At 36.9% G+C, this 14,713-nt stretch overlaps 1 protein-coding gene across 10 annotated transcripts in view; it reads right to left on the reverse strand.

The window, feature by feature from the left end:
• Positions 1–2,598: 2,598 nt before the first annotated feature.
• Positions 2,599–14,713, reverse strand: part of Pfas (phosphoribosylformylglycinamidine synthase) — a 189,821-nt gene continuing 177,706 nt past the window's right edge. For all 10 annotated transcript variants that reach the window (XM_071791552.1, XM_071791547.1, XM_071791548.1 and 7 more), the window contains one exon: positions 2,599–3,005. In XM_071791552.1, coding sequence (XP_071647653.1) covers positions 2,768–3,005 — 238 coding nt within the window. In that variant the 3' untranslated portion in view covers positions 2,599–2,767. The remainder of the gene's footprint in view (positions 3,006–14,713) is intronic.

Raw genomic sequence — 14,713 nt, forward strand, 5'->3', positions numbered from 1 at the left:
AAGCAATTATTTGTAAGGATATCTTTTACAATATTAATGTTCGTGTGGTGGAAGCGGTCATCCAACAGCAAAATTGCGTGGTCCACCAAGTTAATTATCGTATTGATTTTGTATTTACGCGGATGGTTAGAGAAATAATTGATGTATCTCCCCGAGAAAGTTGGTTTTCTATACCAATTCGTAATTAACTTATCCCCATCTCTTATAACTAAAGTGTCCAAAAACGGTATCGAGCTGTTAGCTTCCGTTTCGAAGGTGAACTCTAACCGTGTCTCTTGATTATATGCCATGTTACGATTTTTGGGAAACAAATTTGAATTTGAATTTTGGGAAACGAAAATTCGACCAATAGGCGTACGGCGTTGGCGAGACGGCTTCTTTTGGCACGGTAGTAAGTTCGATTTTGCGACACGAAAAAGCGATACAAATTTAATTGCGACACGAAAAGTTATGGCAAAGCCCTTCCCTTCAGAAGTTTCACTTCTAACGCGCGTGGCGACCACGCGTTCATTTTTTTTTATTTTTGTTGATTTCTAATATTTCATGAACGATCAAACTTAAAATCTGTGTCGGGTGAAGGCGTTACCAAGCCATATCATGGAGGCTTCGGGAAAAAATCAAAGTCAAAAAAGCAGCAATGGTCGGATTCCGGCGAGGACTTGAATAATATGTGCAGCGTGTGCTCAGAGATGACAGAATAGAGCTGACGAAAAACACATTTCGTGCGAGCGTAGAGCACATAAGTGTGTGCGCTTTCCGCGCCCCCTATTTATTTTCCGCCATCGTGTTTTTAATTAATGTTTTCATTTTTCTATTAAAAAATAATTAATAAAATGTATTCTATCATTTTTTATGATCGGAATTATGAATTTTTATTTAAAATTCAATCCGAGAATGGAGTGACGACTCCGCCCCGGCAATTTTGACATTTCAATTTTTGCACCTTTGTCGTTTTCATTATATACCAGTTGAACAAAGCGACGTAGACTAAAAATGTCCTATAAATTTTGTAGGCAAGGGTTCACTCTTTACAACGGTATACAAACCAAGAAATTACACACGGAGATACCTGGGAAGGCTTCGGAGTGTACATCTGCCCTCATGGAAGTAACGTCTGACAAGAATTTGCAGAATAATGAAGGTCTCGTAGTTATAAGTATTTATTAAATGTATAAAACGCGAGTTATGTTTTCGGATTAATTTTTAATGTAGTAATAGACAATGCGCTGAGGAAGGCCCCTAAAAAGGGTCGAAACGTACGCGACGTATATTTCTTTTGACTATTTTGTCAATAAATTTTATCGACTGCACATCAAGTCTGGCTCTTATTGCCTATTTTAATTCAAATATTTTTATATTCTGAGCCTCTAAATATCATAAATATATTTATCTTTATCTAAAATTCCATGATTAACTGTATCCTGTAATGATTCACTGTGATCCATGCTCTGATCCACTGTGACTTATGCCGGGGGTTAAATCCAATTAACATAGTTTCGAAAAAATATATACAGTAAAAAATAGTCTAGTGATATTTATTTTTTAACTCTAAAACATATTACTTTAGACAATGACCCATTAAAAAAAAAGTGTTTGTAAATGCCAAAAATTCTGGAGATATGTTTACTAAAAAAAAAAAATAAACGCGTGGTCGCCACGCTCGTTAGAAGTGAAACTTCTGAAGGCAAGATTTTGCCATAACTTTTCTGAAATTAATACAAAAACAATGCAACGGAATTAGTCACTCCAAGCCGCCCGCAACTCGAAAATATAGTGTTACACGCAGTTCTCACTATATCCGTCTCGCCAGTGCCGTACGCCTGATCGAATTTTCGTGACGCGTTTTCGAGTCGCAAAATCGAATTTACTTACCGATCCAAAAGGAGTTTCACTTTGTACGCCTGTTGGTCGAATTTTCGTGACACTATTTTGTGATGTTTTTTCGAGTCGCACAATCGAACTTACTACCGTACCAAAGAAGTTTCATTTCGTACGCCTATTGGTCGAATTTTCGTTACACTTTTCGTGTCGCATAATCGAACTTACTACCGTGCCAGAAGAAGAACCGTCTCTCCAACGCCGTACGCCTATTGGTCAAATTTTTGTTACATTTTTCGTGTCGCACAATCGAACTTACTACCGTACCAAAGAAGTTTCATTTCGTACGCCTATTGGTCGAATTTTCGTTACACTTTTCGTGTCGCATAATCGAACTTACTACCGTGCCAGAAGAAGAACCGTCTCGCCAACGCCGTACGTTTATTGGTCAAATTTTCGTTACACTTTTCGTGTCGCACAATCGAACTTACTACCGTACCAAAGAAGTTTCACTTCCGTTACACTTTTTTGTGTCGCGAATCGAACTCACTACCGTGCCTAAAGAAGTTTCACTTCAAAAGTGAGCCACTGTGCCCCATGCTCCCCTACACATAATCATAAACCTTCTTAATAGCTTTTTCGTATTCAGAAGGTCGAAATCTACAAAAAATACTATCTCTTTTTGGGCAGAAATCGGCTTTTTTTAGATACCCTCCTTTGAGTGGACTGTCTGGGACATGTAGTATGTATTAAATTTAACACAAATTTTTCTGTGCACCGTTACATTCATTAATTATTTATTTATTTTAATGTCCAGATTTTTATTGTTCCTGTTGAGTATACATATAATACAAATCTTGTTAAATATAAAAAATACATAAACAGTAATAAAGTAAGTCATAATAAAGTTTCTCAATTAAATATGTTATTGAATTTGATAATAAACTTTCTAATTGCATTCTTGGCACCAAATATATGCATTGTCGAAAAGTCGCTGCCATGGCGATGATTTGTAGTTCCATTTTGCTGGTTTCCAAGGCCATTGCCACATTTGAGTACACCTTTCCGGATGTGGCATCATTGCTAAGTGTCGGCCATTTTTCGAACAAATTGCAGCGATACCCTTCACAGAACCATTCGGATTCATAGGATAACGTTCGGTTGGATTGCCATAATCATCCGTGTACCTACAAATATATAATGTACACAACATACAAAACATTCTCAAAAATATTCTTAAAAAAGTGCAAGTAGAAACTTGCACATTGCTTCTTCATAGGTTTTAAGTGTGCAAGTAAAAAACTTGCACATTTTTCTCATAATTTTTAAGTATGCAAGTAGAAACCTGCATATGCTTCCTCATAGTTTTGAAGTGTGCAAGTAGATACCTGCACACTTAAAAACTATGAGGAAGCAATGTGCAAGTTTCTACTTGCACACTTTTGCTTCCTCATAGAGGAAGCTTTGTGTTCGTTAAAAAAATTTTTTTTTGTTTTTCTGAATGTGTTCAGAATGTTCTAAAACGTCGAAAAATTGCAATTTTAAAAAATGTCTGTATGTATGTATGTGTGTATGTATGTGTGTATGTGTGTATGTATGTGTGTATGTGCCAAATTTACCGAAATTTTTATAACTCCAGAACTAATCAACCAAATCTTAACGAATCATATATGAAATAGGGGTAGAAAAAACTGAAAAATATAATAGAATTAATAAAAATTGCTAATAATCACGGGGTTCTTTTTTAATAAAATTTTGAATTTTTGCAGAAATGTTTGTTTATGCTTTAATTTCCGCAAATTTGGAGATATCGATCTATTTCTAATTTTATTATATTTTTCAGTTTTTTTCTACCCCTATTTCATATATAATTCTTTAAGATTTGGTTGATTAGACTCAGCTTTATACGCAATCAAAGGTCCCTAATTTTTAGAAAAATGTCTGTAATAGCTTTAACTTCTGTAAATTTTAAGATATCGGTCTATTTTTAATTTTGTTATATTCTTCAATCTTCTCTATTTCTATTTTATATAATTCTTTAAGGCCGGTATTCATAGTCGGGTCTTATATTCAAGATCGTCTTAAGTATAGTCTTAAGGCGTCATCAGCCAATCAGAGGGCTGTATTAGCATCTTAAGACTTCACTTCCTCTATGTTTTTTATTGTAATAAGCTTTATTGCGACTAATATCTGTTATTGGGATGTTCAGTCGTGACGTAGCCGTGACGTCACAAGGCCAAGATGGCTGGCCTATTCCTGAAAGTAATAGAGCTGTCATATGTAAACACATATAAAGCTTACGTTTTTCATAAATAATTAGTGAAATAACGATGTGTGTGATAAAAAAAGTGCGATGGGTGAACACCTAGAAGACAGAGGGGCAAGGTTTTCCCCTAGAGACACAAAAAATCGCGATTCTTGCTGTGTATTTGGCTGCAAAAGCTATGAATTAAAAGATACCTCTGTGCGATTCCACATGTTTTCACCTAAAGGAAAGTTCTATACTGAAAAAAAAAAACATGTTTGGAAATATAGAGAAGATTGATGTTCGAAAACAATGGGAGAGAGTATTGAAAATAGCAAAACCAGAGTGGATAACCAAAGTATTGAAAATAGCAAAACCAGAGTGGATAACCAAAGTATTGAAAATAGCAAAACCAGAGTGGATAACCAATTTTCAAAAACTCATCGGGTATACTGGATCTGCCATTTTGAATTTTGGAAAACTGACATCAGATTCGTACTCAGCGACCCCAAAAACCCTCGAGTAACAAATTTTAGGCGAATCTGGTCAATTTTCAAAAACTCATCGGGTATACTAGATCTGCCATTTTGAATTTTGGAAAACTGACATCAGATTCGTACTCAGCGACCACAAAAACCCCCGAGTACCAAGTTTCAAGCGAATCGGATCAATTTGAAGAAACATCCGCCATATTGGGTCCGCCATATTAAATCTGCCATTCTTTTATTAAAAAATCTAGTCAATTGTTATGTAATTCAAGCTTTTGAATCCGAATCCACGGTCAGAATTTCGAAGCTAGCTCGCGCTTTTTTATTACAGCTCAAAATGTACTAAAAAAAGTATGTTTTTTGATATTAGAAAAAAAACGAACCAACTTTTGAATTCTGACCTCGGATTCGGATTCAGCGACCCAAAATACGTAAGAATTGACTAGTCCGGTCCGCCGGACAGAACTTTTTGCCTAAAAAGTGTACAAGTTATACGTGTAATCTTATGTATAAAGTATCATTAAAGGAAGGTTGTTTTAAATTTGGCGAAGATTGGTGAAAGGATTACCGATTTCTGCCTAAAAAATGTATAGAGTAGACCGAGGCGAATCGGATTACTTAATTATTTTAATTTACTTCAACTGGTAAGTACAGTGAGTGCTAATTCATATCACAAACGTTAACATGATAATCCGAGAAAAAATGATTAGATATAATCATATATGATTATATCTGGTATGTGTCATATATGATTATATCTGATTATGTCTACAGGACAGAAAATAAAATCTAAAAACAGAGACAATTATATAAAAATTAAATAATACCGGAATTATATTAGACTCAAAACGAAAAAATAGTTGCCAATCCGTAATTCCAAATATACATATAATTAAACCAAAGAGACGAAAAATAATTAAAAAAGACGGAAAAATAAATACCTAGATCTACATAAAAATATTGAAAAACATTAAAATGACATTGAAATCATGGTAAATAAATTTAGAAGAGAAAACAAAAAAAAATTATTTGTCGCACGAAGAAATGAGTAAAGTTAAAATGCATTCTGCGCAGAGCGCAGTGATTACTGTAAAAATGCATTCTGCGCAGGGCGCAGTAGTATGGTGAAAATGCATTCTGCGGGGAGCGCAGTATACAATAAAATGTATCTATTATACTCAGCTTAAATAACGAACATAAAAAAAATATGCTCAGTTCAACAACCTGCATCGCTTAGCGGAGTAAATCTTATCATAATAAAAAATACGCTGCTAATTAAATAGATATCGAAAGTTAACACGGATTATTTTACAAAACGGAAAGCAGTAGTGTGTCCTACAATATGCATATATAAGGAATCGTGCAAATTAAGTGAATATATATATACTAAATTACTATATGGATTTGATATTATGGGATTGATAGGTATGGGGTTGGGAGCCGGGGGAGGTTAGCCGGTGAATAAGTCCGGCATAACCTTGGGGACAGGCTCTGGGGTATGCGTAAGCATTTTCCTCCTCCAACGAAAAAAAAACCACTGATCTTTTGCGAAAGTTAGAACTTTGACCACCGTTTATATTAGATGCATTTATATTAAATGCACAATTTTTTTCTCTTTTTAAATATTACATATTTACACATTTAAAAAAGTCCTCCTTTAACAAAAAACAAAAAAATGGCCCATATCTCAAAATTTGCGGAAATTAGAAAACCTACAGGCATTTATACTGTGGAAAAATTAAAACTTCCTTAAAATAAAAAACAATGTATAAATTTTTATCAAAATGAGAATAAATAAAAGGATTAACAAATTGAACAAACTTACCTTAAGTGAAGTTCGATTATAATTATGCGTACTCGTCCGGATGGATAAAATGTAGTAGCATTCCTATGCGTTATCCACAACAGGTTACTTTAAAGCTGAAAATCAAGCGCTTTAGCGGCCCTCGCGCCGCGAGCTGTATCCCTCCGACGCGTCTGCGCACTGAAGATTCTCATTAGATTTCTGTTGCGATTCCACAGAGGTTACACCAGTGTAATACGCAACCTGTTTTGGTATGTTTTAAGAGTTTTTACAGTATGGGGAGATCCCACAAGAAGCACAAATCAAGGAAAAGGAGTGCCTCTCCCGATATTGATCGACTGGATTGAAGCAAAGGTAGCTCTCCTAATGGACGTAATGCAAAGTAAGGTTAGGGCACATCGTGCCTGCCTGCCTTCACCGAGGGCCTCATCTCCAGAACACTACGAAAATAGCAGTAGCTCTAGCCCGCGTTCTGTCGAGAACTCGCAATCGGTGCCTTCGGAGCCGAGCAACGATTCAGGTGTGTTTGTCCTGACCGGATCTGTGTTTGTAGAACACAGGCGGGAAGCACGACACGACCATGTCCAGACCATTTAATAATCTGTGTTTGCAGTGATGGTGAGTGACCTGCCGGACAACGGGGGGGCATCCTTAATGCCCCTGCCTCCTAAGGCTGTACAATTCGTCGAGCCGAGCGACTCAACGTCGGTAGAAAGCGAGGTCCAAGAATTCGCAAGGGAGCTGTTTGGTCCCGAGATTGCGGAGGCGGACCCGTGGAACAATTGATTTCGCAGAGGTGGCTGGACATTACGCGGAAGGGCCTTCCCGCAGAGCGGAAAAAGCAACTCGATCATTAAGAGTGACGAGTTCTGCGCCAAAGACCAGGGTCAAGCAGATGTCGCGCTTTGTGCATTTGGTGAGGCCCTGTCAGACCTGTTGAAACCGCAGGTACAACAGTCTCTAAGCACCGAAATACGCCTGGCGATAGCAAAGGCGAGCGATAAGATCTTAGCGGACCTTTTCCACCGGCTGTCGTTGTCGAGAAGGGCTCAAATTCTACCAGCTCTTAATCTGGTGGCTAAGAACGTGGCTGAGGCCTGTCCGGCCGACCATCTTTTATTTGGCGCAACCTTCGAAGAGGAATTCAAGAAGGCGACCGCCATGAAAAAATCTGCTAAAGATATTGCCAGGTCATCTTTGGCAATCGCGGGAAACGTGCAGCAACCTATCAAACAACCTATTCGCAGGGTCTCCGCGAAAGCGGGAAACTACCGAGCCCCTGCCCCGAAGACGAGGCCGACGACGAGGACAGAGAGGTCGAGCAGCAGCCGTCGGTTGACGTATCGCCCCAGATCGAGTTCGAGGAGACGATAAACAAGGAGGTAAAGATCGCCGGCAGGCTTTCTTACTTTCTCCCTCAGTGGAGACAAGTTACCTCGGACGTAAAGATTTTACAAAAAATTACCGGGTATAGACTGCCTTTTAGATCACGCCCTCCCAGTCAAATTAGAGAACTTTCGGTTCATCTCTCAGAGGAGGAAGAGCAGGTCTGCCATCGCGAGATCACTAGACTCTGCAAAAAGGACGCGATCGAGCCAGCCTCGGACTCCGAGGACCAATTTCTGTCATCGTATTTTATGATTAAAAAATCTTCAAACGGTTGGAGATTTATAGCCACTTAACAAATTCATTGTAACTCCACACTTTAAAATGAAAAATTGAAAGACGGTGGTAGGATTCTATTTCTCCAGATTTTCTAGCCACGTTAGATTTGGAAGACGCCTATTTACTGTTTCCGGTCCATCAGGATGACAGAAAGTTCCTCCGGTTCCGCTTTCGAAATAAGCTCTTTCAATTTAAGGTTCTGCCTTTTGGATTAGCATCGGCGCCATTTATTTTTACAAAAATTTTAAAACCGGTAATTTCCACTCTTAGGGAAAAAGGATATTTGTCAGTAAATTATCTGAACGATTTTCTCCTTATTGCAGAGTCATACGACCAGTGCCTGGATAATGTCTCGACTACAATAAACTTATTATCATCTTTAGGTTTTGTCATCAATAAGGGAAAGAGCGTTCTTACACCGTCCAAATCCCGTCGTTTTTTAGTTTTCATCTTCGACACAAACTACTTCTCAATCTCAATCCCAGCTGACAAGAGGGAAAAGCTCCTTAGAATTACGCTTGATATTTTAAACAGAAAGAGTTGTAAAATTCGAGTTTTGGCTAGTTATATTGGCTCACTAGTTTCGGTTTGCCCAGGAGTGCAATACGGTATACTACACAAAGGTACTAGAAAGAGAAAAGTTTTTGGCACTTACAGAAGCAAATAACAATTTTGAAGCAAATATGTCACTACCCTCTACAATTAGAGAAGACCTCCTATGGTGGAGATCGGTATTTTCTGATGCAGATCAACGGAACGTGATTAGATCGGGGGCCTTCAAACTCGAAATATTTACGGACGCTTCGTTGTCAGGTTGGGGGGCGATCTGTGCCAATAATCGAACTCATGGGTTTTGGACGTTTTGGTCGACAGTAGAGAAACGCAATCATATTAACTATTTGGAATTGCTAGCGATTTTTCACGCTTTGAGATGTTTTGCAACACATTTGAAGAAGTGCGACATTCTCCTAAGAGTAGGTAATTTTACAGCTCTCGCATATATCAACCGCATGGGTTCGATTAAATTTTCACACTTGTCAAATCTGGCAAAAGAAATCTGGTCTTGGTGTGCGGATCAAGACATCTTTATTTATGCTTCTTATATTCCCTCAGCCCAGAACGTAGAGGCCAACGCTGAATCTCGTGTCGTATCTATTAAGAATGGTCTCCAGATCAAGCATATTTCGAGATAATTAATACTGGACTCGGCCCCTTTGACATCGATCTATTCGCCTCGTCAATTAATACAAAGTGCCCCTGTTTCGTTTCGTGGCTTCCGGTCCCTTTAGCTGCTTTCGTAGATGCATTTTCTCTAGATTGGAGAAAATATTATTTTTATGCATTTCCACCGTTTGCACTGGTCCTCAGGGTACTGCGTAACATGATCTCAGACAGGGCAGAGGGAGTAGTTGTCGTTCCGTGGTAGCCAACTCAGCCTTGGTTCCCGTTATTTAATCGCCTCGTGGTCCAGGGACCCATCCACTTTGAACCGAATATTAAGATGTTGTCATCCCCTTTCAGAGAGGTACATCCTGCGTGGAGCAGAATTTCCCTGGCAGCCACGCGCTTATCCGCCGGGCATTCTTAAGCAAGGGGACGCCACCAGTGGCGTTGGACGCAACGATTGCATCAATTTCGGAGGCGACAATCGCGCAATACAGCAAGCCGTTACGGCTGTGGTGGAGTTTTTGCAAGCAGAAGAACATAGATTGTTTCTTGCCACCAGTCACATCATTCTTATCGTCCCTGCTAGAACAGGTGGGCTCCTACTCCACCCTAAATACGTACCGGTCGGCGATTTCTCTTCTCTCTCTCGATGAGGTTGGCTCGCACGCGCCAGTCAAGAGATTTTTTAGAGGGGTAGCGGCACTAAAACCCCAACGTCCGAAATACGATTTTATTTGAGACCCATCGCCCGTACTCGCTCATCTAGCCTTTCTGTATCCTCATAAAAACCTTACGTTAGAGACTGTTTCATGTAAGTTAGTGACGCTTTTAGCTCTGACAACTGCTCAGAGAATGCAAACGTTGGCCGCCATACAGCTCTCAAATATAGTCGTTGCCGACACTTTATTTATTAAGATTACAGCTAAACTTAAGACTTCGAGTATTGGAAGACCTCAGCCTCTGCTCTCATTCCGACCCTTTGCAAACAAACCAGAGCTCTGCGTTTATTCTTTGATAAAATTCTATCTCAAAATCACGCGTGAACTACGACAAGAAAACTGCGATGCCTTGTTTATTTCGTTTTGTTCTCCACACAAACCCGTGTCGGCTCAAACGTTAGGATGTTGGGTCAAGCTAAGCCTAAGCGCTGCAGGGATTGATATATCTGTTTTTTCGGGTCACTCGACTCGCCACGCTTCCACCTCTCTCGCCGCGAGTAGAGACGTTAACGTTGACGAGATTCGGCGTATAGCGGGCTGGAGCAGGTCGTCTGAGGTCTTCGCCCGATTTTACAACCGTCCGATAGTGCAGAGCAACTCATTTAAATTCGTTATTTTAAACGACGTTTAATGATATAAAGAATATAGAGAGAATTTATTTTGTCTAATTGATATTATATATATAGATATATATAATAAACAAGCGTGTGATATTTTATATTATATCTAGAGACTGAGTTCCGTATGCGGAAGAAACCTTTTGTTTGAGTCGAGCTACTGATAATATTGCTATGTACCTTATATTGTACTAGGCGTTTCCTGATTTATGCTAATACAAGTATCACAGTTGCACAAATCTGTGCGTTAAAAATCTACATTTTATCCATCCAGACGAGAGTAGCCTAATTAACAAATTGAACGAACTTACCTTAAGTGAAGTTCGATTATAATTATGTGTACTCGTCCGGATGGATTATCCCTCCCTCCCTTCCCGTTGAGGACAGATTTGTGTCTTTAAAGAAAAATGAGACTCCTCAGTGCGCAGGCGCGGCGGAGGCGCGGCTAAAGCGCTTGATTTTCAGCTTTAAATAACCTGTTGTGGATAACGCATAGGAATGCTACTACATTTTATCCATCCGGACGAGTACGCATAATTATAATCGAACTTCACTTAAGGTAAGTTTGTTCAATTTGTTAATCCTTTTATTTATTTTCATTTTGATAAAAATTTATACATTGTTTTTTATTTTAAGGAAGTGTTAATTTTTCCACAGTATAAATGCCTGTGGGTTTTCTAATTTCCGCAAATTTTGAGATATTGGGACATTTTTTTGTTTTTTGTTAGAGGAGGACTTTTTTTTAATATGTAAATATGTAATATTAAAAAAAAAGAAAAAAATTGTGCATTTAATATAAATGCATTTAATATAAACGGTGGTCAAAGTTCTAACTTTCGCAAAAGATCAGTGGTTTTTTTTTCGTTGGAGGAGGAAAATGCTTACGCATACCCCAGGGCCTGTCCCCAAGGTTATGCCGGACTTATTCACCGGCTAAAAACCTCCCCCGGCTCCCAACCCCAAACCTATCAATCCCATAATATCAAATCCATATAGTAATTTAGTATATATATATTCACTTAATTTGCACGATTCCTTATATATGCATATTGTAGGACACACTACTGCTTTCCGTTTTGTAAAATAATCCGTGTTAACTTTCGATATCTATTTAATTAGCAGCGTATTTTTTATTATGATAAGATTTACTTCGCTAAGCGATGCAGGTTGTTGAACTGAGCATATTTTTTTTCTGTTCGTTATTTAAGCTGAGTATAATAGATACATTTTATTGTATACTGCGCTCCCCGCAGAATGCATTTTCACCATACTACTGCGCCCTGCGCAGAATGCATTTTTACAGTAATCACTGCGCTCTGCGCAGAATGCATTTTAACTTTACTCATTTCTTCGTGCGACAAATAATTTTTTTTTGTTTTCTCTTCTAAATTTATTTACCATGATTTCAATGTCATTTTAATGTTTTTCAATATTTTTATGTAGATCTAGGTATTTATTTTTCCGTCTTTTTTAATTATTTTTCGTCTCTTTGGTTTAATTATATGTATATTTGGAATTACGGATTGGCAACTATTTTTTCGTTTTGAGTCTAATATAATTCCGGTATTATTTAATTTTTATATAATTGTCTCTGTTTTTAGATTTTATTTTCTGTCCTGTAGACATAATCAGATATAATCATATATGACACATACCAGATATAATCATATATGATTATATCTAATCATTTTTTCTCGGATTATCATGTTAACGTTTGTGATATGAATTAGCACTCACTGTACTTACCAGCCCTTACAGAAAAGTATTACTGACTAAATACTTAAAATCTCAGTGATTTAGTACTGTCAATATTTATTTGGGAAATACTGGGAAAATACTGGTAGTGATAAATATTATAGATAGTGATTAATACTACACAGAACTACTGGTGCTTAGTATTGAATTACTCACCGATATTTCGATTTCCGATATTTACTCGGCATAAAAAAAAATTATTTTTTTTCGAAATTTTATTACTACACGGAGAAAATTGTTACGGTTGTTACAACAATGTTCTCTATGATTAAAAGAGAAATGGATGTAAATTCAAGTTAAATTGATATTACATTCAATGTAGCTGTTAAGATATGCCCATTTATACAGTTGTCATAACCGTAGTACGTATACGTAACGTATACTTACGATACGTAACATTCGGTTATAATACCCTCGTATATGGTTGCCTCAACCAAAGGATTATTGCTATCCCTCTTATGTGGTCTGCAGCACAATTATTATGGTTGAGAGATCCATAAGATATAGCTGCACGGTACAGCACTGAATCACTGCATGATTGAGAGTTTAGTTCCATTGCGCGCGCAAAAGAATTTCTGCATAGAATAAAGTGGATTTGATAAGGATGGGCCTTTATAAATATACTTTTTTCATAAATATATTTACGAACACAAAATTTCGTAATGAGCCGACACTGGTTTCTGACATTCACCCGACATTATAAGAAATATTATATCATATATTCAATTCAAAATTTTATTACTCTTTTTAAACTGAATTTGTTTCTTAAGATGATTTTTGAAAAATTATATATTTGCGCTGGTTGGCATATGTAGACTAAATATAACACTAACATTAAATTAAGAAGTGGTCTACCACGTAAGGCAGTTGGCTCACGATCCAGAGGTCCCGAGTTCGAATCCCACCAAGGTAAGTGTGTTTTTATATGTGTTTTTAAATACGAGAAAATATTTATAATCATAAACTGCATCTTAAGAAACAAATTTAGTTAAAAAATAGTAATAAAATTTCGTAATAAATAATTTTTTTTTGTCGGGTGAATATTTGTTCATTATGGTTGTAACATCCATATATTATGGTTGCAACATCCATATAGTAGCTACCCTCACTAAGGTTAAGGCAACCATATGGAAACCATATGGAAACCATAGGTCACTTCCAGAGTACTATGGTTTCCATAACCCTTTTGTATGGATGGGCGAAAATTAACAGCATTATTCTGTTGTAGCAACCGTAACTTTTTCTCCGTGTATTTTATAACTAAATTTGTTTCTTAAGATGCAGTCTATAATTATAAATATTTTCTCGTATTTGAAAAACACACTTACCTTGGTGGGATCGAACTCGGGACCTCTGGATCGTGAGCCAACTGCCTTACGTGGTAGACTACTTCTTAATTTGATGTAAGTGTTATATATAGTCTACATGTGTCATAACCAGCGCAAATATATAATTTTTCAAAAATCATCTTAAGAAACAAATTCAGTTTAAAAAGAGTAATAAAATTTTGAATTGGATATTAAAATGATATCCTCAGTACTATTTCAAAACTTGTACACTTTTATCACGACGAATTACTACAGACCTTCATATAAAATGTATTTGCGCCTTACTTTTATCTCTTTTCCTTAATATTATCAGGAATTACCCATTATAATGTTTCTATACAAATTGTAATTGGTCAGTGATTAATTTCACATGGAATATTCAGTTCAGTACTTGAGTATTAATATTAAAATACTGGCCAGTGATTTATTACACATGGAATCCTTGGTTCAGTACTTCGGTACTAACATTGAAATACTCATCAGTAATTCAACACAAGTATTTATTACACAAATATTTTTCACCTAGTATTAAATGCTTTCTCATCAGAAATTTAATACTAAGTATTCAATACTCGTCCTGTATTAAATACTACTTTCATAAATTACTGACCAGTAATAAAATACTATGCAATACTTGGATCACAGTGATTCAAGTACTAATAAATACTTAATTTTAGTATTATTAATACACAAAATAAGTATTTATTACTAACCAGCTAGTAATACTTTTTTGTAAGGGAGTTGAAGTAAATTAAAATAATTAAGTAATCCGATTCGCCTCGGTCTACTCTATACATTTTTTAGGCAGAAATCGGTAATCCTTTCACCAATCTTCGCCAAATTTAAAACAACCTTCCTTTAATGATACTTTATACATAAGATTACACGTATAACTTGTACACTTTTTAGGCAAAAATCGGTAACCCCTTCACCGATCCTCGCCAAATTCAACACCAACCTACCTTTAATGATACTCAATCCAGAAAAAAAATTAAGTTTGATATCCCAAAATTGCAGAAATTAGAGTAATCACGTAGATTTTTTTAAACAGAAATTGGTAACCCCTTTATTATTAGCAATTTTTCAAATTCTATTATATTCTTCAAT

This window comes from Temnothorax longispinosus, chromosome 10, assembly GCF_030848805.1.
Source record: "Temnothorax longispinosus isolate EJ_2023e chromosome 10, Tlon_JGU_v1, whole genome shotgun sequence".
Lineage (NCBI taxonomy): Eukaryota > Metazoa > Arthropoda > Insecta > Hymenoptera > Formicidae > Temnothorax > Temnothorax longispinosus.